The sequence below is a fragment of the Bombyx mori genome, chromosome 5, assembly GCF_030269925.1.
Source record: "Bombyx mori chromosome 5, ASM3026992v2".
NCBI lineage: Eukaryota > Metazoa > Arthropoda > Insecta > Lepidoptera > Bombycidae > Bombyx > Bombyx mori.
The window spans coordinates 14024975-14049901 of NC_085111.1; the positions used below are offsets into that span (position 1 = coordinate 14024975).

General features: G+C 34.4%; 2 protein-coding genes across 5 annotated transcripts; one reads left to right on the forward strand and one right to left on the reverse strand.

Annotated features, from left to right (window-relative positions):
• Positions 1-6270: 6270 nt before the first annotated feature.
• LOC101744592 (zinc finger protein 76) lies at positions 6271-18458 on the reverse strand. Of its 3 annotated transcripts, none has more exons than XM_062668784.1 (13): positions 18313-18458; positions 17560-17846; positions 16794-16849; positions 14996-15086; positions 14658-14836; positions 14352-14578; positions 12665-12851; positions 11973-12144; positions 10660-10799; positions 10348-10584; positions 9113-9204; positions 7842-7938; positions 6271-6500 (listed from the first exon to the last, which is right to left on the reverse strand). In XM_062668784.1, exons 5-13 carry the CDS (start codon positions 14787-14789, stop codon positions 6423-6425), a joined length of 1362 nt encoding a protein of 453 aa, XP_062524768.1. In that variant the 5' UTR covers positions 14790-14836; positions 14996-15086; positions 16794-16849; positions 17560-17846; positions 18313-18458; the 3' UTR covers positions 6271-6422. The 3 variants fall into 3 exon arrangements, with proteins under 3 accessions (XP_062524768.1, XP_037866874.2, XP_037866873.2); XM_038010946.2 differs by having other exon boundaries at positions 14658-14833; positions 17560-17951; positions 18313-18450; XM_038010945.2 differs by having other exon boundaries at positions 17560-17951; positions 18313-18450.
• Positions 18459-19012: 554 nt separating this feature from the next.
• Positions 19013-22650, forward strand: LOC101745833 (uncharacterized). 2 transcript variants are annotated; one of them, XM_038010896.2, is made up of 6 exons: positions 19013-19162; positions 19451-19616; positions 20322-20504; positions 20883-21207; positions 21281-21539; positions 22350-22650. In XM_038010896.2, the coding sequence occupies exons 2-6, from the start codon at positions 19503-19505 to the stop codon at positions 22630-22632; spliced, it is 1164 nt and encodes a 387-aa protein (XP_037866824.1). In that variant the 5' UTR covers positions 19013-19162; positions 19451-19502; the 3' UTR covers positions 22633-22650. The 2 variants fall into 2 exon arrangements, with proteins under 2 accessions (XP_037866824.1, XP_037866825.1); XM_038010897.2 differs by lacking the exons at positions 19013-19162; positions 19451-19616 and adding an exon at positions 19745-19928.
• The last annotated feature ends 2277 nt before the right edge of the window (positions 22651-24927 follow it).

Sequence of the window (24927 nt, forward strand, 5' to 3'; positions counted from 1 at the left end):
TATATAAATCGTGTGGCGAGTACTGTCAATTTAATACAAGATACCCTACTAAACTAATGTTACCAAGTATAAATACTCGTTACTACCATACAAACTGTTATCCTATGACTATCAGAATATTTAATAAGATACCAAACAGCATAAGAGATCTTCCACTAACTCAATTTAAAAGAAAATTATATTTATGGCTGATAGATAAGGCTTATTATAGTGTGCAAGAATTTTTAAATGATAAGTGTTGTACATAATAAAATATTAGAATAAGAAGTGATAGAATGTAAAAATAGATAGATTTAGTAAATTTTGTGTTATAATTAATATAAAAATAAATTAAATTTTCGCATGCCTAAACAGGCGAAATATATGAAGCTATGTCCTATATCTTATAAACTATATTTCTGGCGAATAAAGATTTTCTTTCTTTCTTCTTTCTTTCTTTCTAAGTCGGACTTTTATATAGTCAATAATCACCGACTTCGTGATATATCCTCTTCTCCAAAATGGCTTTCCTTACGCTCGGAATAACTCTAGAAACCGTGCTTTGTAAGATCATCGGCGTCATCATACCCCTCGTCTACTGCTCAACGCAGGCTTCTTCTTGAACCCAATCTTTAAGACTCTTCTTACAAATCTTACATTATACTTATATAATTCACAAATACGCATATGGTGCAACAACAATAATTCTATTACTGGAATTTTAGTTTAAAAGGATTGTCAATTTTAATAAAACTAGTTTTGAGAAAACATTTATTACGTAATATGTGGCTACATTCGCATTAAACACAAAGCAAACAATTAAAATTATTAAAATTAACAACTACATAATTTTGATATGTGATTTATATTAAATTTGACTTAGTATTGTGTACACTGTGGACGTGTTACACTCTTTTCACTATATCTAACTTTTTTAGCTAAACAAAACGTCAACATCCAAAAACAATAAACATTATTTTATATAAAAATAATATTAATTCCGAAATACATTTATCATTCAAGTATACAATTTCAACAAAACGATTTCATGATCATAATTTGGACAACAGTCTCAAAAAATAAATCATTTTATAACCTATCTTACATACCTATCCAAAAATATATCTTTACTTAAAAACGTTTGTTAATTTCTAGACACGTTTAGCCGTGAAATTATTACACTGACACCCAATGGGAAAGACACCTGAAATAAGTAGTGAGGTTGTATATACCAAAAATGTAAGCCGCAATCCAAATTTATATATTTAGAAGTGATTTTCAATCGTGAAATAAAAGTTGAACTTTGAAGCAATTGAATAACATATTTAATTTATATAATTGCTCATATGTTTAACGTGTCTTAATCTTATGCTCGCGGATATTTGCAAAAACGGTTTTCTTTATTATTTTAATATACATATAGAAGCAACGGTAAATTATATTCCTTTGGACGGTAGAATATTATGTCCGCAAGCCGAATAGTGCCGAAAAAATATTTCGATTACTAAACTTTCAATATAATATGTATACCTCTATTTTTATTTTCCCTCAAGTTTCGTTGTCACATCTGTGGTTGTCTCATTGTCTCGTTTTGTTACGTCCGACTTTTTATGTCTTTTGTAAATAAATGTATTATTATTATTATTACACCTAAATCAAAAACATCTAATCTTGAAGTAAAAATAGTAGTGCGTGTCATTAACGTCAAATGTCGACGCACTAAGCTATAAGTTGTGCCTAAGTTTAAGAAATATTTAATTAGGCCGTCGTTTATAGTATCACCACTGATGTTTAACACAGAGAATTAGATCCGAATCGGATAGTGCCAATCAAAATAGATTGCATTTTTTTTGTGGTCTCTACTGAAAATGTTTATATTATGCTCGATTTTGTACCCGATGAATGAAAATGACCGAAATGTGGTGGGACGACGAATTTCACAGATTTCGACCTATCAGCGTCATACCGTGAAATTATTATTCGAAATAAAATTTTCTTATTATTATAAAATGTAGCTAAATTGAATTTTAAATTATTTATTTTGCTATCTAATTTTATTTTATGTCAGCTAATCGAAAATCTTTTATATTTTGCTTTAAGGGGACTCGTTTTCGCGAGCCCGTTGTTAAGATAATAACTTTACTTATCACCACACGGTCACTTCAAAAAGAGGTAGCTATTGAGCATTCACTAAGAAATCGTTTAAAAAACATTTATCGTAACACAGGTTACCTATTCAAAAAAATTTCTAATAACGTCACATTCAATTTAAGATCTTATCAATAATTTCACATTACATGCAATCTTATACTGTATCGAGTTACATATTAACAAACATTATCACAAACATTCTAAATTAATTTAATTTTTTTAGTAGATCTTACTGTCTAAAAGGCATCTAAGAGATCATAACTTATATTAATTAATAAATTTAAAAATACGACACGTCTCTCTGAAGTTAAACTTTTCAAGATCATTATTATGATATCTACTTGTTTCTCATTTAAATGTTATTTGCTAGAGTTGAATTATCGTTTCGATTTTCTAATGTCCCATGAACTGTTTTAAGTACTGTAAGTAAAAAAATCATTAAAATGGCGAAGAGATTGTTACATATTATCTGTGTTTATTTATTTTAGTATTTTATAGCAAATGTCTAAATAATTAGGGACCACACCAAAATATCTTCGTATTGTTCATTAAGAATCTGTTTTAAAATAAAAATACGCTATTTCTATAGAATTATATTATTTTTATAAGTTAGGTCACTGGTAGCATTTGTTAGATATATTTCTGACTGAATAAAATTGATAAATTTAGCAATATATAATTTAATACACTGTGTGAGATTACATTTATGTACTTTTAATTTGGCGAAAGTTCGACGAAAAGCTCTGTTTTGTTCTTGACAATCCGACCAAAATTTAAAGAGTATTTTTTAAGCTCTGTGTCAGTTTCAATAAAGGCTTATACTGAGGCAAAGACAGTCGAAGTTCAAACCTTGGAAACACCCATTTCAAGGTTGGATGATACGTAGCAAAAGTGATCTCTGTATGAAGACGTACACCGAAAATGAACATGCACAATGTAATTACTGATCTACGCTATTATAATAGTATCCAGTGGCGGCTGAAATACGAATGATTTCATGAAAGAGTGTGGTACGGAATCCTTAAATCAGTGTTAATGCATTTGACGTTAAAATGTCATAATATAGCATAATATGCCTATTGTTATCCCTCGTGGGACTCTGAGGGGGGTGGACACGGGCGGTGCCGGGGTAGACGCCGCCGGCGGGTCACCGTGCTTTCTTTATTTAGTTACTTTGAGTCTAATAGCATTAGTGTTTTAAATTAGCCACCTATCTTGTAGTTAATATTAAGTTCGTTGTTCACACATCAATAAACTGTACCTTCTACTGTTATAGTTTTAATTCGTTATAAGCGGCGTCCCAACAAGTGGCCCCGTATCCAGTGTAAGCAGTGTAACTAAGTATACTTAGTTCATTCCTACGGCAAATGGGCTAGAAGATACTACCACGCAAATACGTACGGACGCTAACGTGAGTGACATTCAGTACAGCTCGGAAGATGAATCCGCGATACTTTCGCCAGTATTATTTTTTTATATTTTTTTGTTGCATAGATAGGTGGACGATCTATTGTTGTGGTTACTGGAGCCCATAGACATCTACACACCTTGAGATATGGGTTCTAAGGTATCAGTAAAGTTAAAACGGCTGCCCCACCCTTCAAACCGAAACGCATCACTGCTTCACTTCAAATAGGCCGAGTGGTGGTACCTACGCGTGCGGACTCACAAAAGGTCCTACCACCAGTAAAATCTTATGTCTGGGGACCAGTTGACCTCATTTCTTGCCGCCTTTGCTCAGGCTTAGTAAAGGCTTAGGCAATGTAGGTCACGCTTCGATGGTCAGAGTCGAGACTCTGAAACCATAGAAGCATTCATCGACGCAGTGGAAAATTTTAAAGAGTGTGCGTCGTTCAGCTATATTACGTAGTCTGCCCATGCTGCACGGCGAGGCTACAATTTGGTGCACAGGGGTCTGGATTGAAGTGTCCTCGTGGACCGATGCCGTCAAGAGACTAAAGAGTCTGTATGGTATTCCACACCTAGCCTACAAGATTTTCAGTAACATATTCGCTGTCGAAAAGAACGAAGAGCTTGCTGATATATTTTGTACCCTAGGTTACACCGTACTTGCTCAAGCTCGCAGATACCATCTCGATAGCCAAGGCGAACTTTGAACGTCACCAGGACGCTCGCATTGCATATTCTGATGAAAGTCGTTCATCTCCTGAGGAGTATTTAGGTGACTTGGTGTTAATGAGGACCCATGTTCTCAATAACGCTGCAAAGTCAGGGCCGATACGCGTTAATTGTGACGTTTGACCATATAAGAGGTCGTTACGTGATCAAAAGGGGAGCGTATAACGCGCCATCCCTATTGTTATCCTTCGTTTTTTAATTAGTTATTAATAGTCTATAGAGAAGATGTGTTCAATTGTATTTTCGATTGGCTACCTATCTTGTAGTTAATATTAAGTTCGTTGTTGACACATCAATAAACTATATCCTCTACTGTTATATTTTTAATTCGTTATAATAATAAGCGTTAACATTGGTATATATTTTCATTTCAAGTATTCAAATGCACAAAAGCGCGCCAACTTGCCTTTACGAAACATTTCGCTTAAGTAGAATTACTTTCTAGAAAGGTCTAAATTCCTAATAAATATTCAAACGCTTTTATGTCGTTTTCACTGTGTACGGTTTTAAGCGTGTTAAAATACTTACTAAATCGAACACATTTCTTCAAAAGTTCTACTGAACTAGAAAATTAAGTACTAGGTAATATACATATATATTTTTAGTACCTACTGTCATTTATAATTTGGCCAAAATCTCAAAAATATTCTATCGAAGAGGATTATATATTTAAGTCATGTAAATTAACGGCTCGTACGTGTAATAAAATACACGCTTATGTAAGAAAATATTGCACGTCGAACGCGAACGTCGCTAGTCCCAGTACGTCGTTTCATTATCAGATTGCAACACTTTCATTATCACAATTACCTAAATAATTTAACCCTTTGACTGCCGTGCAGGTCACCGGTGCCCTACGTGGCACACTCAAGCAATTAAGTCGTATTCTATTACTAAGGGGCCGGAATATCAATTAGACTCTAGGTCGAACGAACCCGAATGATACTGAGAATGAATCTATTTCTAAGAGACCTAAAATACTAAAACATACATTAACAAACAAAAAGAGACAAAGTTAGGCAAGCGCCTTATCAACAGAAATCAACATGATTAGTTCAGTGTGTCGCGTAGGGCACCGGTGACCTACACGGCAGTCAAAGGGTTAATCAACAATTTCGTACTAAAACCTTATATTACGTAATCGCATAATTTAACATTTCAGTAGACATTCCAAATTTAAAAATACTTTCGTTTATTTTTTTAAAGTCAAATTCTTATTCCTTATTTGTAATTTGTTACGTTAAAAAAATTCCTACATAAAAACCTCTTTTCTAATAAACGTTTAAGCTACATTTACAATATCTATAACATTGATCAAAATTTGCTACCGAAACCGAACCGTGCGACATCTATCGGCTATCTGAAGTAAGTCACCAACTACGGATGTTTTTTTCATTTAAGTCAGTTTTACTACGCAATAAATCTAAACGTTTACACACTATTCCTAATTAAATTCGAAAATTTTCAATTATGTTTTTTAACGTCATTTTGACTAAAAAATATTAACAGCTCGCATTAAAACTGGCATACCGTAGATTGGGAGGAATCGGGACCCTTTCTAAATCCAACACAAATTTTCAATTGTTTTTCTTAGGGTAATATCAATAAAATTGAGATTAAAATGGTTCCGGAGGCTTAGAAGTTTTATACACTATGCATAATTATACACAGTTCATTGCAAAATATACAGAAAAACTGGTTAAACTAGCTCGACCCGATTCACCTTGGCTTTGGGGTGAATCAGGTTACGTATGGGGAGAATTGAGTTTTTCGGTAGGGCTGACAATATTTAGTTGTTAAGTAGGTTTTTTAATATCTTTAATCAGTTACAAAACTTTGATGACTAAATTAAACTATTTAATATTCTTAAACACTATATAAAAGTCATTTTCAGTTCCACAAAGTTGTTAAATCTAACAACTCAACAAAAGTATTGTGACATCCCAGATTTGCCCCTGTTCTAACTCTAGTCTATTCCCCCCCCCCCCCCCCCCCCCCCCAAACTACTGTATGTATCATCTTAGTGACTTACCACAGATAAGAGATAGATCGGACAGTGTAAATGGCCGTTCGGTCAGTCGAGACGATTTAAATCTTAAAACTAATAAAATGTTTGACTGCCTTGAAATCGGCTTACGTACAATACATTGTGCTTAGGAGAGATCTTCGCCATTCATCAGGAATACCCTGAACGATGATTCGTCCACGGCGTCAGCGTACATCAGTTCCTCCTGTCAAAACAATAATAATAAAAAAAAATTAAAAATTTTTTTTATTTTTTTTTATTGCTTTGATGGGTGGACGAGCTCACAGCCCACCTGGTGTTAAGTGGTTACTGGAGCCCATAGACATCTACAACGTAAATGCGCCACCCACCTTGAGATATAAGTTCTAAGGTCTCAGTATAGTTACAACGGCTACCCCACCCTTCGAACCGAAACGCATTACTGCTTCACGGCGGAAATAGGCGGGGTGGTGGTACCTACCCGTGCGGACTCCCAAGGGGTCCTACCACCAGTGATAAAACGTGCGAATTAAATATTATACAAACCCCAAAATTAAGAACACATTTGAAAATATTTCAATAAACTCCCCACTGTCGGCGCATACAACATTATTTTTCATAAATATTAATAACATATTTTATTTTAACTTTTATCGACTGTTCGAACGTTGTAATAATACACAAACAGACACCACGTTTATTTCAATACATACAGGTATACAATACAGGTAACAACCGCTTCCAAAGAATAAGAAAGTATTATCAAATTCTGTTCACCCAGAAAAAGTTCTGATATAACACACATAAACAAAAATCGAATTAATAACCTCTTGCTTTTTTGAGGTCTGTTAAAAAAAATTTGAATTGACTCGCGCGCCATTTTTCCTTAGTGTGATTGACAAGGAGGATACGGTTTAGTCCACACGCAATCACGTTTCCTTTTGAGTTAAATATCAGAAAATAAGCGGAGAAAATTGCATCGGGCGGCTGGGAATCGCAACGATACGATTACTATACCTTTCTTCTGAATAACTAGCCAGATCTTTTTCATTGTAGTTTGTTTGACCTCTGGCATTATTTTGTTTTAATCTATACTAATATTTTAAAGAAGAGAAGATTTGTTTGTTTGTTTGTATTGAATAGGCTCCGAAACTACTGAACCGATTCGAAAAATTCTTTCACTGTTTGGAAGCTACACTATTCCCGAGTGGCATAGACTATAAACTTTTTTTGAAAAAAATTAGGGATCCTTACTAAAACTCCAATACTGTAACCCAATGTATTAAAAATAACCTAAAACATTCTTTACATCGCGTACCCTGCGAATACTATTGATGATAGAATAAAATAATGTACTACGACTTTATAGAACACATTTTTATTTACAAAAAGTGTCGCGACAGCATATGTTTAACTATTACAGTTATGCCGCAATAAGTGTTATTTTATTTAAAAAAAAAAAACAATGTCAAATATCGTTGAAATTTTTGTTCTTTAACAAAAAATTTGTTCTTTAACAAAAATTTAAAGCTGTAAGACGCTTGTAAAAAAATAAAACAATACTAGCCTGCAGGAGATCGATGGTCGGGTGAGCGTCTATGAGATCCATTCCGGAGCCCGCCTCATCAGCGGCGCGGCTCGACAGTTCCCTGCTTACTATAAACCTAAGTGAAACAACATAATACCCACTTTTTAATACCACTATTATGTTTTGTATTCTGCTGTAGAGCGTATATATTAAACTGGAGTGACCAAGCGTCCGAGTATCTGGACAAGAGACTGAGCCACGCACTTCCCTGTGCCACTGACCGACATAAGTGGCTACAAATTACAACAAAAAAAGGTCACAGGCGGGCGCATCACGATGCTAAGCAATGAGCGGTCGACTGAAGGAGGAGTCCTCCAGTACCTTAGTAGTCCTTGTACCCTGAATTAAGCCAAATAAGGCAAATATGTGTGTTGTTTGCGTGGAGCGATGGACGTGTTGAGAGTTGCCGCAATTTACTATTTCCTAAATGCTTTTTACCAGTACTTGTTGTACAAGTAAAAAGTTACTAAAAGACCGAAAAGAAAACGCTGATGGATGATTAAGGGGGAGTAGAGCGTGACAAAAAGGCTCTGTATAGATTCTTTAAAACTCAGTTGCAGTGAATACTATTAACCAAAAAGAATCAGGGCACTCAATAACTAAAACGACAAAGTTGAAAATGGCCGCGCCATTTTAGTCTCCAGGGAACGCGGCCTGTCTGTTACTGTTCTTTCTCATTAAAACGACAAGTTTTTGTGCATAGATTTTTAAACTAAAATATTCTTTTCCGTTGACGTTAGTTAAGCTTTTAATTTTATATGCTGTTTTACGTCATTTTTAGGGAACACTTTAGTATAACACCCTGTATACAATGTAGGACATAAATATGTACATACTTCTAAAGAAAAACCTTTATCATTATATATATGTACTGTTACTATGAAAACCACCAATAGCATCATAATTGAATTTGGAACCTGTCAGTATCATAATACCATTCAGTTATTTTAGCGCCACTCTGTTATTTTTTTATTTTTATTTTTTACCTTTATAGTGATGCCTTTAAGCCAAGGAAAAGTCTTATATTCTGTAATATTATGAAAAATGATACAAAGGGAAATGAGATGTAGTTGATTAATTTGAGAGTTAATCAACAGGAATTAAATGCGTAATAATTTGCTAAACATTAGTGGAAATAACTATAACAACCAGATTTCCGATTTATAAAAAAAGGGTTTTCCTTGCAACAATATTTATGGCAAGGCTGCCTAAACAAAGTAATAAGTAATGTAGAACGTAAATATACGTACTCGCTGTCCTCGTTAATCAGTACATTTCCGTGCAGGAATAGATCACTACGGACCGTGTAGATATTGCTTTCAGAGTTCTCCGACTGCTCAGTCTGTAAACAAAAAGTGATGTTAGTAAATTTATTTATTTCAGTATTTTTCTATTAGTTATTAAAGTTCATTTGCACTTCATAGATCACTTTATTTTTATTGTTATCTCAAAAAGTAATATTTACATGTGGATTACCATATCTATATATTAATACGTGAAGCAAAAACGTTGTATCCCTTTTTACAAAAATTGCGCGGACGCAGATGTAAAAAATCCCACATTTATAGAGAATATAGAGAAGGAGTGCAGAATACTAATACTTTTTTTAAATAATGCTTTAATAATAAATTAAATCAATAAAAAAACATCAAACTACCATGTGTTTGACACACACACGCATGCATACTATTGGTTTATTCTCAAACTTTTCTTATTATTATAGTCTGTGGTCAAATTGAGAATAGATTAAATATCGTTTTGTCTTTATTAATATTTGTTTAAAGTGTCATCTTGGCGAAGCCTGTGATTAAAGAAGTATAATAATTTCGCTCATTCGAATTTAGGTGCTCACTCTCCCTTAAACAGAATCCTTTGGGACTACAATAATGTCCACGGTAGCGCGGTCTCCGTCAATGTTCCTTCGGAGTTGTCCGATTGCGCTGAACTTATTTTAAGTGAAATAGATGTTTTTTCTAATTGTCTCACTACTTACAGGAAAAATCTGTTGCGGATCATCTCCCAATTAAATTAATCTTAAGCAAGCAATGAATGAAATGTAATCAAATCTTAGCTGTATATTTTTTTTTATTTTTGATGTTAATGCACTGTCTATTGCACCTATAATTGAGGTGACATCTGCCATGAACTTTTGTCAATTTGTCAATGTTTTGTATTGATGATCACTTTGTTGGTACAACTTAATAAATAAATAAATAATAATCTTTGACAGCAGAATCACAATAGTCTTTAAACTTATAATGTCAATTAATTATAGTCGAATGTCGACTACCGGGGACCACTAGTTTTTATTATAATGCTGTTAAAAACATACGTGCTTCGGGCCTTTTTTTAAAACACAAGTAATATCATCTGTATTCATGAAGGACCTTACCATCATAAATAGCTAGCGACTACAGTTTTAGAGATTACATTTACAATTAATTACACATCACTTTTCATAGTAAATTCAACACGGTGTACTAACCCTAGCGTCTTCTTCTAAGACATAAGCAGCGTGTCTGGGAAGTGGCCAGGTGCAGTGCGTTCTAGCGGCATGCCATTCCTCAGATTCCTCCTCCGGCGCCGTTTCCACTTCAACTTCTGCTTCCGCTTCCGCTTCTGCTTCAAGTTCCGTTTCTACTTCGGCGGCAACAGTTTCCGAAGTGAGCGTCTCCACGGCCGCAGGCGGTTCGTTATTTTGCGTTTCTGGTATAAGGCTCACCTAATTATTCGAACATGTTTATATGTTGTAAGGTTTTATTGTTTATATAAAATCCATAATTAATAATAAACTCACCACAAATGCGCTTTGACGAGGCTTCGTGGCCACCGCAGTCTGTTTCGTCGTTTCGGCTCGTGCTATAACTGCGTCCTGTCCGTGGACCTCTTTTAAATGGAGACATAAGGAGCTCGCGTCGGAAAAGGTTTCTTTGCAATCTGCAGATCAATTAATTACTTATTTGTATGTTTACATTATACTATCAAATTACCTAAAAACTTTCCTTCTTTCAAAAAAAGATACAAATGAAGTGTGATAAAGCGAATTGTTGTCTGTCGTAGCCTAAAAAGACGTCCGCTGTACTCAGTTCAGTTCAAGTGACGCAACTACGCCTGTATTCTTTTTTTTTTTTTTATTGCTTAGATGTGTGGACGAGCTCACAGCCCACCTGATGTTAAGTGGTTACTGGAGCCCATAGACATCTACAACGTAAATGCGCCACACACCTTGAGATATAGTTCTAAGGTCTCAGTACAGTCACAACGGCTGCCCCACCCTTCAAACCGAAACGCATTACTGCTTCACGGCAGAAATAGGCGGGGCGGTGGTACCTACCCGTGCGGACTCATAAGAGGTCCTACCACCAGTAATTACGCAAATTATAATTTTGCGGGTTTCATTTTTATTACACGATGTTATTCCTTCACCGTGGAAGTCAATCGTGAACATTTGTTGAATACATATTTCATTAGAAAAATTGGTACCCGCCTGCGGGATTAACACCGGTGCATCGCTTCAACACGAATGCATCGGACGTCTTATCCGTTAGGCCACGACGACTTCGGATTCGGATTCGGAAATACGTGCTAAGCAAGCAGGTGTTACTAACGAGGACTTTTTGGTGGGAATGCGAGGAGTTATGTTCTGTGATTTATTTTACTTTGTCTATTTTAATGTTTCTTCGGGTTTAAATATGTAATAACGGTGGTTTATTAACTGTTTAATATCTGTGAAAGTACACAAATGTAGAAAAATGAAACTAAGCCGCTGGACGTAACTTCTCGGGATCGTCCAAAAGGTCCGCTGTAAAAATCTCAGTAAATGACTACCATTTTACTGAGATTATATTTCATCCCATATCATCTCATCTCATTTCAAAGGTGGGCGAGCAAAGACTCAGCCAGAAGGGGTGGGATTTGCTAACAGCTGCCCGAGCGCCTCCGAAGGAGACCTAACAACGCGAATGATTCTACCACCGGATCGGAAACGCGACCCGCTGAGAAGATCTGTCGAGAAACTCAGTGGGCTAGAATACATAGTAAGCTTATTAAAGAACACGAAAGTCGCACAAGTGTGTGCGGGGTGGCCCGTGTAGACTTAGCGCAACGTACGTGCGTGCACGCAGCAGAGCGCGTGTGGGTGGCAACGGACGGCGTGGTCGCGCAGGTGGTCTCGGCGTAGGAAGGCTCGTCCGCATCGCACACACGCGTGCTTCCGCTCGCCGGTGTGGCCGCGGACGTGCCGCTCTAGCTTACTCGCCGATCGAAACGACCATCCGCAGTTCTAAAACATAAATGATTACGTTCAACTATGGGGGGGGGGGGGGGTTTAGAGATCAAGCTAAATCTTTCCAAATTTCACTTAGAGGGAAAGGGTCTTGGCAAATATCACGTAATTATATTTCTCGCAGAAAACGGTGTAAAACGGTGTGGTGAAAAACATTTGGATACATTGGTTCCAGTAGTCACTCTTGAGGCCGTGCACGAGTTTCCATGGATTGAATTAGAATAAATCTTTTCTTAATTTTTGTTTATTATTCATTATTTAATTTTATGATTGTGATTTTAAATTACAGTTTTTGCTGGTATTCAAAAAGTGTAATATAGCAATTTTTTTTGATATCTCACCCAGGGGGGAGAGGGGTCAAAAAATTCTCAAAAACGCCTCACGTAATTAATGGACGCCCCCCAATACCGTCATTCATCTAAAAAACTTTATCGCAAATAATATCTATATGATTAGAGCTGTTTAATTCGAACGAAAAAGACAATGTTATAAATGACTATAAGCTGATAACGCATACCGGGTGAGTGCAATGGTAGGGACGGTCGCCGGTGTGCGCCCGCAGATGTTCCCGCAGGCGACACGGCTGGCGGAACTCGCGGCCGCAGCCCGCCCACGCGCACACCAGCGCGCCGCGCCCGCACCGCGAGCCGGCGTGCGCGCGCAGACCCACCGACCAGAAGAAACGACGACCGCACACCTCACAACTGCCAAGTGTCAAATGCAACAGTGTAGTTCTCTAGCGAAATTAGGTGCACATACCTAGCAAAGTGTGGGGATATAACGAACGAAAGGGAAGATCTTCCACCGACCGGGTGATTTTGTTCGGTAGACCGACGGCCCGAATGGATTTTTTTTTTCTACCTAAGCTGAGAGCCCTGAGAGGCTATATCAGCGTAGCCTTAACTAGTAGGTGAGTTCACGGGGCTCAAACCTGATGACGTTGCTAACACGAACCCTAGCAAGAGCCGTGCTTCGCAGAATCTACCACCGGATCGGAAACGCGACCCACTGAGAAGATCCGGCGAAAAACTCAGTGGGCTGTGTCTGAGGGTTAATTTACTCGTCGAGCCCTTCGTCGCAAGTGACGGGTTCGACGAGAACGGCCGAATGGATTGTTCGGAACTTGTATATAACAAGCTTATTGAAAATGTCGTAAGCAAGATTCAGGCATCTGTCTTTTTTTTTTTTTTTTTTTTCCTACCTAAGCTGATAGCCCTAGCGGCTATTTCAGCGTAACCCTAACTTTAGTAGGTGAGCTCACGGGGCTCAAACCTGACGATGTTGCTAACACGAACCCTAGCAAGAGTCGTGCTTCGCAGAATCTACCACCGGATCGGAAACGCGACCCACTGAGAAGATCCGGCGAGAAACTCAGTGGGCTGTGTCTGAGAGTTAATTTACTCGTCGAGCCCTTCGTCGCAAGCGACGGGTTCGACGAGAACGGTGACCGGTGCTTGAAGTACCTAAAAGCACCGTTAGTGGATCGGGAGGATCCGAGATGACGTGTTTTGGGCGACGTCGACTGCTTTCCATTCTGTCCGCAGGATCGGGAATGTAGTTACCGGCGGCCACGATGAGAGGGTTCTCGTGTCGTGCCGCTTTATCGAAGTGGGGCATCTGTCAAATATCTTGCGTTGTATGATGGCTACCCGCCACACAAAGTTTTCGTAAGTTTCAATTTTAATTTATACTGCACTTCATGATTAAATGAATTCACGGCCCATTAAAGAACTCAAATGATCACCGGAGCCCATCATAACGTGTACGTCAACACCAATCTTGAAACATGAGGTCGAAGTTGTTAACGTCCTATTGTATAACATTTACCCCTCTCTTCAAATTTAAAACTTCGTAGCGAAAATAAGAAGAGATTATATACACCCGGACGGGGCTCACAATACGTACTACCGTCACTACTTACAAAAATTTATAGGTAATCCTGGTTCTTAATTTTTGATTCTTTATACAGAGTAAAAAAAAAAGAACGCCATAGTAATATTTTATGAAAAAAAAAAAAACACTTTCCCACAAAATTTACATTTAAGTCTACTTAAAGTTAGTTGTCTTTTCTGATTCTAGTAAGTAATGTGGCAACACACTCCACACCAAAATAATTATGAACTTAGTGTCACAGTCAGCATACATCTTCTTCACAAAATCAAAATTTCTGTAAGAGTAAATTTGCTCATTCAATTGTTTCAAACCTGTATGGAGCATCTTCAGGCTGGTGATCCTCGTTTAAATGTTTTAACAAACTTTCTCGGGATGCAAACATTTGCCCGCATCTCTCTATTCCGTCTTCCCTGACCTTCTTAACTGGACACTCAACGCTGATATGAGCCGACCATCTTGTTTGCTTGTTATGGGTATTTTTGTGTTTCATTAATTTAGCTGCACTCCAGAATCCCTTATTACAGTTTTGTATATCACACTACAAAAAATATTAAGAAAGGGTCTCAATTTCGAAATGGCACTTACGATAATTATTAATTTATTAATTAACTATTTACCTTAAATTTAATAGCCTGACTAGTAAACGATTCAGGGGACTGTGCTATTGAAACAATACTAGAAGTTGTGCTCTCCGCTGTTTGTATTTGTTGTTGATCCATGACAAAAGCAGTTGTCACAACTGTTCCCATGAGGTCTGCATTCGTACCCGCGCAGTTTAACTGAGATCCATTATCTACTAAAAACAGTTATATGCAATTATTTTTACTGAAGAACTATACTAACTTGTATTATATTATATGATAGCTGAGAGAATTGATTATTCAAATCCAAAGTAATTTTTTTAATGATTATTGTTCTTACTACTAAATGACAAAATAGTAATTATATGGCTTACATGTGTTTAAAACTATTCCTTTATTACTACTTATCAAATCAAGGCACCAATCTTCCTTCACCTGTTCGTTGCTTAGGGTGAATGTTGTGTTCTGAAAACATTCATTTGAAATGAAAATTAATTAGAGACTTATTACAATAATTGCTTAGTTACATATAAATATAAACAAAATTAAAGTAATCAAAGAGATCAAGACAACATTCTATAGTTAGAATTCCTTGAAGTTAATTGATTAGTTAATTGTAGGAAAAACTTGCTGATAGGCTTGGAAAATACCTAAAACATTGCATTGAAAATACATAAAAAATTGCTTTGACCAATCCATACATCTATAGTATGTATAATTTTGAGCAAGTGGTTCATATTTGTTAGTAATATAATTCAATATGTATATATATAGTTAAAACAGACTGCCCAAGACTGATGTAAATGGCAGGATTTGATTCGAGCCCCACACCCCAGCAGAGGGTAATAGGAAAGAAAAGGAAAGAAGAAGAATTCTATATGTTAACAATCTCTGTCTACACCCAAAGGGGTCTATTAAAGAGATCAGTTTGACCCGTGTCAAAAAGCAGTATTGTGATATTTCCAAGCTAAAAAAAATCCGTATTTTCGAAATTTTGTATTATCAAATCTATTCCAATGAATGATAAATAAAACTTTCTTGGGAGTCTTCCTGCGTAAATGTGAGGTACACCACACACATTTCAAATATCTGGCTCGAAATGTGAGAAGGCCATTCGAAGCTACTCTCCTATGCTGTTTTCCACAGTCGTGTGGACTAATTATTAAGATTTTATTCACAATCCCAGTATCAAGTTAAAATCAAGTGCCAGAATTTATGCCAAGGATTGAGAACAATTCTTTGAAAATGAATTGTAAGGTTTAATGCTATAATATTATATTGAATACTATAATATATTTAATTAACATCATATTTGTGTTATAATGTCTAAATATGGATTTAAGGTCTCTTTTATTTACTGTCAATAATTAATTTCACTTTTTATATCTTTATGTTGTTTATCTTTTTATACGTCATAAATATGATTTACATAATGACATACATATGTTACATATTTAAGTTTAAATGATGTTCAGAATTAAAATCCATTAAAATACCTATATTCAGTTTCTCTGAAAAATAAGCAGCTTACAAACATTTATTTAGGTATTTAAATAATTATTTAACTGTACGTACAAAAGTAAGCTGGCGGACTTAATGACTAAGCCATTCTGTACCAGTTAACCAAGGGTGGTGTAGTCCTGTAGTAAGTCCATTACTTTTTGAGAGTAAGAAAAAAAAACTAAATAAGTATTATACACATATATACATCTGATGAATGATGATGTTTACTGTACTTTGTCAATTAGGAGGGAGGAGTTGGGCATGTCAGTATAGAGTGCAGTATAGTGAGAGCATGTAGATTGTGACACTGTCATAAAGGCAGAAAATATATTTGGGAGCAGTAAGTAGACAATTGGCCATACTTGCGAAGGTTAAAAAGCAATCCAAATGCAATTATGAAAAAAGGATTCGAGTTTATATAAAAAGGTCTGCATTCAGGTCAAAATAGCACTCGTAACCATTGTCAATTATAGGAATGATTAAAGCATGTACAAACAAGCATAGTCTTTATCTTGAAAGGATGAAATTGTGTACTGCCATACAACAGGTTTTCAAGAATATGATTTTGTTAATTTAGTAGTATTCTTTTTAATGTCTTAAATGTATAAAGAAGCTTTTTCCTTTCTGTGCTAGCTGGTAACGTGTGGGAAATAAAATTATAAAACTTACGTGTTTGTCAGCTCCATTCAAAAATGAATCTATATTTATTCCATTATGTCCAATGTCTGTAAAAAAATATTGATATTTATTTATGGTATAGGTACAAATAAATTAATATCTCTCAACTTTACAACTATATAAAAACCAATTTTTGCTTAAATTAAATTACTGTCGATATTAAAAATTGTTTCATTGTTTATTTAAGAGCTTGTTTTTAATAACAATAAGATAATATGTAACATGCAGTAATTAAAATTCACAAGAAAAATAGTTTTCTGTATTATTGCATATTAAGCATATTTCATTAGACATATTTCATGTCATCATTATGGCCTAAAAGATGATACACCCGGTGTTTTCATATTTAGTGATGGGTTTGTGCCTATATTCGAATCCCGCAGGCAAGTACTAATACTACTCAAATGATAAGGCAACCATAGTACTGTAAATATTGAGATTTAAAACTCAGGTCTCAAAGTGGATAGCAATATTTAGTGAGGTCTATAGGCACCTGTGACCACTTAACACTAAGTAAGATCATCCACCCAACTGAAACAAACATAGCTTATTAGCAAATACATAGCTTATTAGCAATACATAGCTTATCGTAAGTTTATTCTGAAAAATTAAGGTTTTGATAGGTACCTCTAACCACTTAATAAATCTAATTTCTTAATGGAAGGCCTGTATTACAGTAAGCATCTTCCTGCTGATGATAATGTGGTCATATGCATCATGTGTCATATTTTATGAAGCATGCAAGATTGTTACTTACTGTTAAATTCTATGTTTGTGTCAGATAGACACACTATACTGGATGATTCAATTTCTAATTGCTGTGCCTGAGATTGCTCACTCCTTGAGACATCTTGATTTATATATTTTTTTGCACTTTCATGTTTGGGAGTGTAGGATACTTTACACAGTAATTGCTTCGGTTGTGATTCTAATTTTCTTTTGGACACATCCTTCAAGCCGTCTTTCCAGGGCAAGGAGTTCACAGGCTCTTTTGCTCCGATTACATTCGTTTTGAGTAATTGTGGTTTAATTGTAGATTTCTTCCTGAGAATGTTTGGTTTTTGAATACTTTTTTTAATTGAGTTTTGTTCATTTGCAGTTATCAAAGTCTTCATCTTCATCATACATTTAATTAATACCTAGCCTAGCCTGTCGAATATCAGACAAATTCAGTTAATGAAGAAAAAATGAAATTAGGTGAAAATCTTACTCTCAAGTTTGAATATGAATTTAAGATTTACTTATTAGTTGTTTTGGGAAATAAAAAAATTTCCTGACATATCTATGTCTTTTTCACAGATATTTTTATTAACCGTACCTAATCAATTTCGACAAAAATAACCAAACAAACAAACTATAAATTTATAAATAAAGCGATAACACCTTACAATTTACACGTTATTAACAAATCACTGCTTAAAATTGTCCATTATTTGAGAAATTTATCCAGTAACTTATTACGTGGTTTAAGTAGAGATTTTTACATAAAAATTAGAAATAAAATATTTACCTCGAGGACAATTGCCTACGCGGTTTCTTTCTAATGTAAAAAAATCGATGATAAAATGGTAATCATTTGCGGTAGGGATGCCGAAATAGTTTTAACTCGATATTTTGATCGATTTTTAATGTTTTAATTGTTAGATTTACGTACCTATGGGTACGGGAAAACATTCCTTTTTCTTTCAACAACAACAATTTATAAGCATTCATAGATTATGGATCTTAGTTGATTTGTTAAATATAATGACTTGACATTCATTTAACAATATTTATTTATTTATTTATTTTATTAGGCTCACAATACACATCACAAGCTAAAGATACATAAAAAACACAAATAAAAAGAAACAAAATATGAAATTGTTGTGATAAATTAAGCCACATAAACAAGATTTTTGAGAGTAAATTATCTGTTTCAGATCCCGCCGAATTTACGATATTACTAATGACAATAATTAATCAAATAATAATAATAATAATAAGGCTAACTGTAGGTAATTAATGGTTTTTACCAATACATTATGAATCAAATCTCGATATTCAATGATGAAATATCGATTAACTACTACAAATTGGGTTTTTTCATCTGAAAAATCGATTCTTCGATTAATTAATCTCAAATTTTTATCCCTACACCAAATCTTTAAACTTTAACTCATAAGACCTAATCTGTGACATAAGTTTATTATCTATGATGGACTTTTTGGCGGGAACGCGAGGAGTGAAGTTGTATTATTTGTTTTATTTTGTCTATTTAGTGTTTCTTCAGGTTGAAATGTGTAATAACGGTGGTTTATGGACTGCTTTGTGTCTGTGAAAGTGCACAAATGTGGGAAAATCAAACAAAGAAGCTGAAGGTAACTTCTCGGGATCATCCAAAAAGTCCACTGAAAAAGTCTCAGTAAATAACCACCATTTGACTGAGATTATATTTCATCCCATATCATTTCACTTCATTTCATGCCATATTTCATATTAATCAACTTCATTTCATTTCACTTCATGTTATCTTTTTTCATAAACTTATGAATATAAATTAAAATAGGACTTGACTTAAAGGTCTTAGTTACCAGGTCATAAAATCCTTTAAAAAAAGTAACTGATAGCTGTAAGTTGAACTAATAGATAAAATTAATCTGTGGCAGTGAATCTGTGAATGCAACACTCTGCAATGTGTTCCAAGTTAAAATTTTAAGAATGGATTTGAAAACTTTAGCTAATGAAATTGAAGATGTATTAGACCCCGCTTCGATGGATAAAGTTTTAATGTACTATAAAGATGTACAAGAAGAAGACGAAGAATTTATGCAAGTATGCACTTTGTTTAATAGCCACAGAAAAGTGAGAAAATTATAGGTACCAGTAATTTTTGAAATACTGCTATAACATATTTTATTTCATCAGTGAACGAAAAAAAAACTGAATTATAGATCTCATGTTTTTCATTAACTTGTAAATTAGGTATTAAAAGAAAACTTCGAGTCAAAAATACGCGCCATACAGTCATGGTTAAGATGAACAAACAGTAAGATGTTGGGGCTTATAGTACCACAATGTCCTGTAATGGGTTCTGAGAATGATCAATGCTCCACTGAATCGTTTATTCTAAATCCTAAAGCACAGGTATTACAATTATTAAAAAGAAGAAATGTATTTTATTCTAACACAATCTAATTTATACATAAGTACAATAGTATATCCAGGATCATGATGTACTTTTCTATATAGTTGGGCTAGTAAGAACATTGGTGCCTGAAAAACATATAATACACCTGATTCTTTAATAAAAATTACAATTTAGATTTTACACTAAATTTCATTATAAATTTATCTTGTTATTAGATATAACTTAATAAATGCTGTTTAATGGAAAAATAGTAGTTGGTTATATCACAGAGCATCTAATATATTTCGCTAATAAAATTCTTTGGTTTGTCTGGTGTTAATGATTTTAATTATGTTGTCATTTAATTTTGTTTTAATAGAATGCTCAAATTTGTTTTTAATCGATTGCAGATATTATTTGAAAACTTGAGGAATGAAACTGTATATTGGTTACAACCATGGTATCAATTATCAGGATGTCTCACAAGACGTCTTGATGAAACAGATGAAAAAAATGAAGAAAAATACCGCTCTGATCCAATTTGTAAAGAAGAGGACGAAAAAATAAAAAAAAATTGGCGGAAGTTAATAAAGGTATAATGCAAAACACCCACAATTTTAAATTACTTTTGGAAGTTTTGGACTATTTTTAATCAAAGATGGACTAGTGATCCAATACACTACAATGCATTGATCACACTGCATTTTTAAGACAAAAAGTTACAAATGTTAATGTATTTGTAACATTTCTGTCAACCAATACCTTTGTAATTTTATATTATTACCAATGACAATAAACACATAGTCCGCTTGTCAGAGGTACCGCTAAGCATATTGCATACTGCTAAGAAGCAAGCTTTGACCAAGCATAGCAGTTTCAGAGAACTGATGTCACTCTGTAGAGCTATAGATTCCAAATAATCTGTGAGCTTTGTGAGTGTTGCATGTTACATTATAATGTTACAATTACAGAAATATGGATTACCTGACAAACTTATTAGTTTTGCGCGTTGGAAAAATAAAGAAAGATCTAAGAACCCGAATAGTAATGAGGAAAGGGTAAGACGATTTGTTGCATCTTACTTAGCTCGAGGTCTTGAAAGAACTGTACAGCAAGTTTTCAAATATATAATAAGCCATTTAATTGAACCATCAAAAAGACATTATACAGCTGAAGAGGAAAAAATAATGGAAGTGTGTTTCACACATCAACCTCACAATGCAGTCATATATTTATCTGCTATACTTGGTAGAGAGCCTAGGGGTATTTATAAAAGACTGCATTATTTATTTAAAGGTATTATTCTTACATTGAAATTTTATGTCTTTGAAGTAATAAACTAGTATTTGATTATAATACAAATTTGTAGGTTGTAAAGAAACAAAGCGTTTAAAGTGGACCATTCCACTAGCCACAAAATTGGTAAAATCGATTATGATGCATACTGGATTACCCTTGGAAGAATTGAAATACCAGACATTTGATAAATCTGTTTGGTTGAAAGTTCAAGAAGACATGAATCAAAATTACATTGCCTTATCAAAGTTTTGGTACACATATTTACATGTACAGATCTTTGCAAATTATGATGTGAAATTAAATAAGCTGAAGAAAAAAGTTTACAGGGTGTAAGTTTTTTTTACTATATTTAAATAACGTTTCTAATGTGTCTTAACATCATGGCATAGGGTAGAACATGATAGTTCATGCACTAAAATATCTGGAGCCAGATAGCAACTTTTCTCCAATGTAAAGAACTTATTATTTATATTAATCGGTAATTAAAGAGATCAGTACAATTGTCTTGTCTATTTCTGCCACCATAACAGATTTATAATGTTCCAGTTTGAGAAATAGAAAAACTGAAAGACCTTTTTTCCCATTATGAGAAACATGTGGTATAAACGCTATGTGGGCACAAGATCATAATGTGGAAAATTATTCATTTGTACCTCGCATTTTTATATTGAATAATTGTTTCGTCTCTGGTTGTTTTAATAATCTATCCGTCTATCTTCTTCTATGTATATAAAAATGAATTGATGTTCGTTTGTCTCGCTAAAACTCGAGAACGGCTGGACCGATTTGGCTAATTTTCGTCTTGAATTATTTGTGGAAGTCCAGAGAAGGTTTTAAATGTAGATAACTAAGAAAATGATCGGAATTAAATAAAAATAACAATTTTGTTTTTTCTTTGATGTGCCCCCCGTCGGACGGATTCCTTTTGTTTGTTTTAAGTTTATTTTATACAAAAGCTTAGGTCTTTTATTTATCGATTAAGCACTACGAAGTCGCCGGGTCAGCTAGTAGATAATAAATTATTCGAGTTTTATGAAAATCAAAACTGTCAGTACTGATTTGTTCACTTCCAAAAAATTATAGTAACATCCTTTATATGAAAGCTGAAAATTAACGTAAGATTTCCCTTTTATTTTCAGATTGCGAGAGTCACATTACCAAGTGTGGACTGACATTAGGTGGAAAGATGTTTTGAAACATTTTCCAGACGGTTTTACGCATTTATTTTTATATAAAATATGCTCAACGACGTTTGTGAAACACCCCAATTATTTAAAAATACCCATTGAAAAAATTATAGAGATAGGTTTAAAAAAAGCAAAAATGATCCGATTTAACAACAGACGACTGAAAACTTTGAAATTAGGTGACGACGGGAATCTAGAAAGAGTGTCATATCATTTAACAAAAAAAAAGGAATGATTAAAAATCCTAAATGATTCCAGTTGTTTTCTTGATAGTCCATTTTTCTACTATTAGATTCAATTCAAAATATAGGACGATGGCATTTTCTTATTACGATTTTATACATACAGATGACCAACTGATTTTAAGTTTATGTAGATAGACCACTTTGTCCATCTCAGAAACCAGGTCCGTCTTATTGAAATTCATAATGCATAAACAGACACCGACCGCATTGTTAATAGTCATTGCATTTTATGCAAGTATAGGTATTAAGTTAGTGCATTAAATTGAATTACTTTATTATACCTACCTACTTGGAAATAATTAATAGAAAACAAAAAAAATGTTAGTTTTATTAATTTATTTGATTTTTTAAATATTTAACAAACAAATATGTACATATAAATATTACATAATTAAAGCACCAATTGGAAAGGTCCGTTTATATCCACTACAGACATTGAGCGTGTCAGACAAAATAATATTCATACAGTTTCTACTATCGTATTTATTTCTATCGTTACACGACCGCGCAGACACCGGTAGTTTTCCAATTACAGAGCATAATGCGACTCACTGACGCACAATGCCGAATTATGCTGAAGCTTAATTAGAACGTGAATTAGTTTTCAAATGCATCAGCAGAGTGCGCTAAGTTAGCACAGTTTTAATTAACATTGATTATTTCTAAGAAACTACGACGAAACGAAAGCCTTACAATTTTTTTTCTACATTAAATAATATTACTAACGATAATATAAACAAAATTTCGATCAATGCCAACTTAAAGAAAAAACACTTGTCAATTTTCTGTCACTGAGTCGGTATCGATTGCGAGTATCACGCGAGAGCATTACTTTTGAGAGTGCTCGATTGTGCGAAGCGTTGCTCTAGTTGAAACATTCAACGTTGAGCATTATGCCGCATAATGCGCTCTTGTGCTGTATTGGAAAACTACCACCAACAGACACGAGCCGCGCGCGACCAACATATTCGCGGAAAGAATTTTTTGTCTGTAGTCTGTGGCTACCTGCCGCTTGCCAAGCAGTGCATAGATTTTACACTTAATATATTAGTACAAGTACTAGGAGGCTAGTATCAGCAAAATCTAACAGTAGGTAATAATAGGTACCTAACTGTGCCTGTAACAAAAAAAAATTATAGCTTTTCGTAATTATTGTGTTGTATTAACTGTGTGTACAATAAAGAATAAAGAAAAGAATTGCACTAAGCAGTTTAGCATTGAAGAAAAACAGCAGTTGTTTAAATTCGTTTACAATGGACGTCCAAAAAATGGGCAAGACATATAAGTAATAATATGATGACTCTCATTGAATACGCAAGAGTTAATCGCCGCCGTTCAAAACACGAAAATCCGAAAAAACGTGACAATTCGTTCAAAACGAATCATCAAGTATGCCATCAAGCTTTCTCCATTTTATACGCTTTAAAAAATAAGGCTCTTTTTCGCCTTACCTCCCTTACCTCAGATCAACGAGGACAGTATCGTAACCGATGTAATGTCTTAATAAACGAAACAAATGCGGTTATTGATCAACATATCCGGCCTTTTCCCCTAAAAAATCTCATCACAGCAGCAAAAAATATTCAATATTTAGACGTCAAGATAATGTATGAACTTTTTTTAAAAAAATACCCTCAATATCAATGCGTAAAATATAACTTTTACAGAAAATATTTTAACAATTATCATGACAACAAATTTGGTCGCCCACGAGTAGACGTTTGCTCAACTTGCGAAGAACACGAAGCAAAAATAAAAAGTCTATCTCTCAAGAATTCGAAGAGAGTGGCGGTTGCTGAAAAAATTATGCCCCTTGAAACGTGCTAAAAAAATTATATAAACAAAAAAAAAATTGCATTGTGTCAAGAAAGAGAAGATGTAGGAGCCATTATATTTGATTAGATGAAAAATCTGCCAATTCCTATGATCCCAGTTTAAGAGATGTTTTATTTGAGAAAACTATGGCTGTGTGTTTGTGTTCACGACTTAATGAATTCTGATAATTTCTACACTTACCATGAGGGTGAAGCTAAACGGGGCCCAAATGAAGTATGCAGTTTATTGTGGAAAACGATACAGAATATGGATTCCTCTGTCAAAGAGCTACACGTTTTTAGCGATGCTTGTGAAGGACAAAATAAAAATTACACTCTTATAAGATTCTTTGAGAAAATATATCAATATTTTCCCGTCCATGGCCATTCGTTTCTACAATGTGACAGAAATTTTGGGACTGCTAAAAGAAACTAAGAGAAAGTACGGATTTTTTTTTTTCCTACCTAAGC

What these genes read in the sequence shown, in the direction of transcription:
- LOC101744592 (XM_038010945.2), bottom strand. Translation starts at nt 17,926, where the DNA reads ATGATGAAGATGAAGACTTTGATAACTGCAAATGAACAAAACTCAATT. An exon ending in CTCGTCAAAGCGCATTTGTG is followed by an intron (nt 10,585 to 10,659) that starts GTGAGTTTATTA and finishes TCGAATAATTAG; the next exon opens with GTGAGCCTTATACCAGAAAC. An exon ending in CTGATTAACGAGGACAGCGA is followed by an intron (nt 7,939 to 9,112) that starts GTACGTATATTT and finishes TGTTTCACTTAG; the next exon opens with GTTTATAGTAAGCAGGGAAC.
- LOC101745833 (XM_038010896.2), top strand. Translation starts at nt 19,503, where the DNA reads ATGGATTTGAAAACTTTAGCTAATGAAATTGAAGATGTATTAGACCCC. An exon ending in ACTGCATTATTTATTTAAAG is followed by an intron (nt 21,208 to 21,280) that starts GTATTATTCTTA and finishes ACAAATTTGTAG; the next exon opens with GTTGTAAAGAAACAAAGCGT. An exon ending in AAGAAAAAAGTTTACAGGGT is followed by an intron (nt 21,540 to 22,349) that starts GTAAGTTTTTTT and finishes TTTTATTTTCAG; the next exon opens with ATTGCGAGAGTCACATTACC.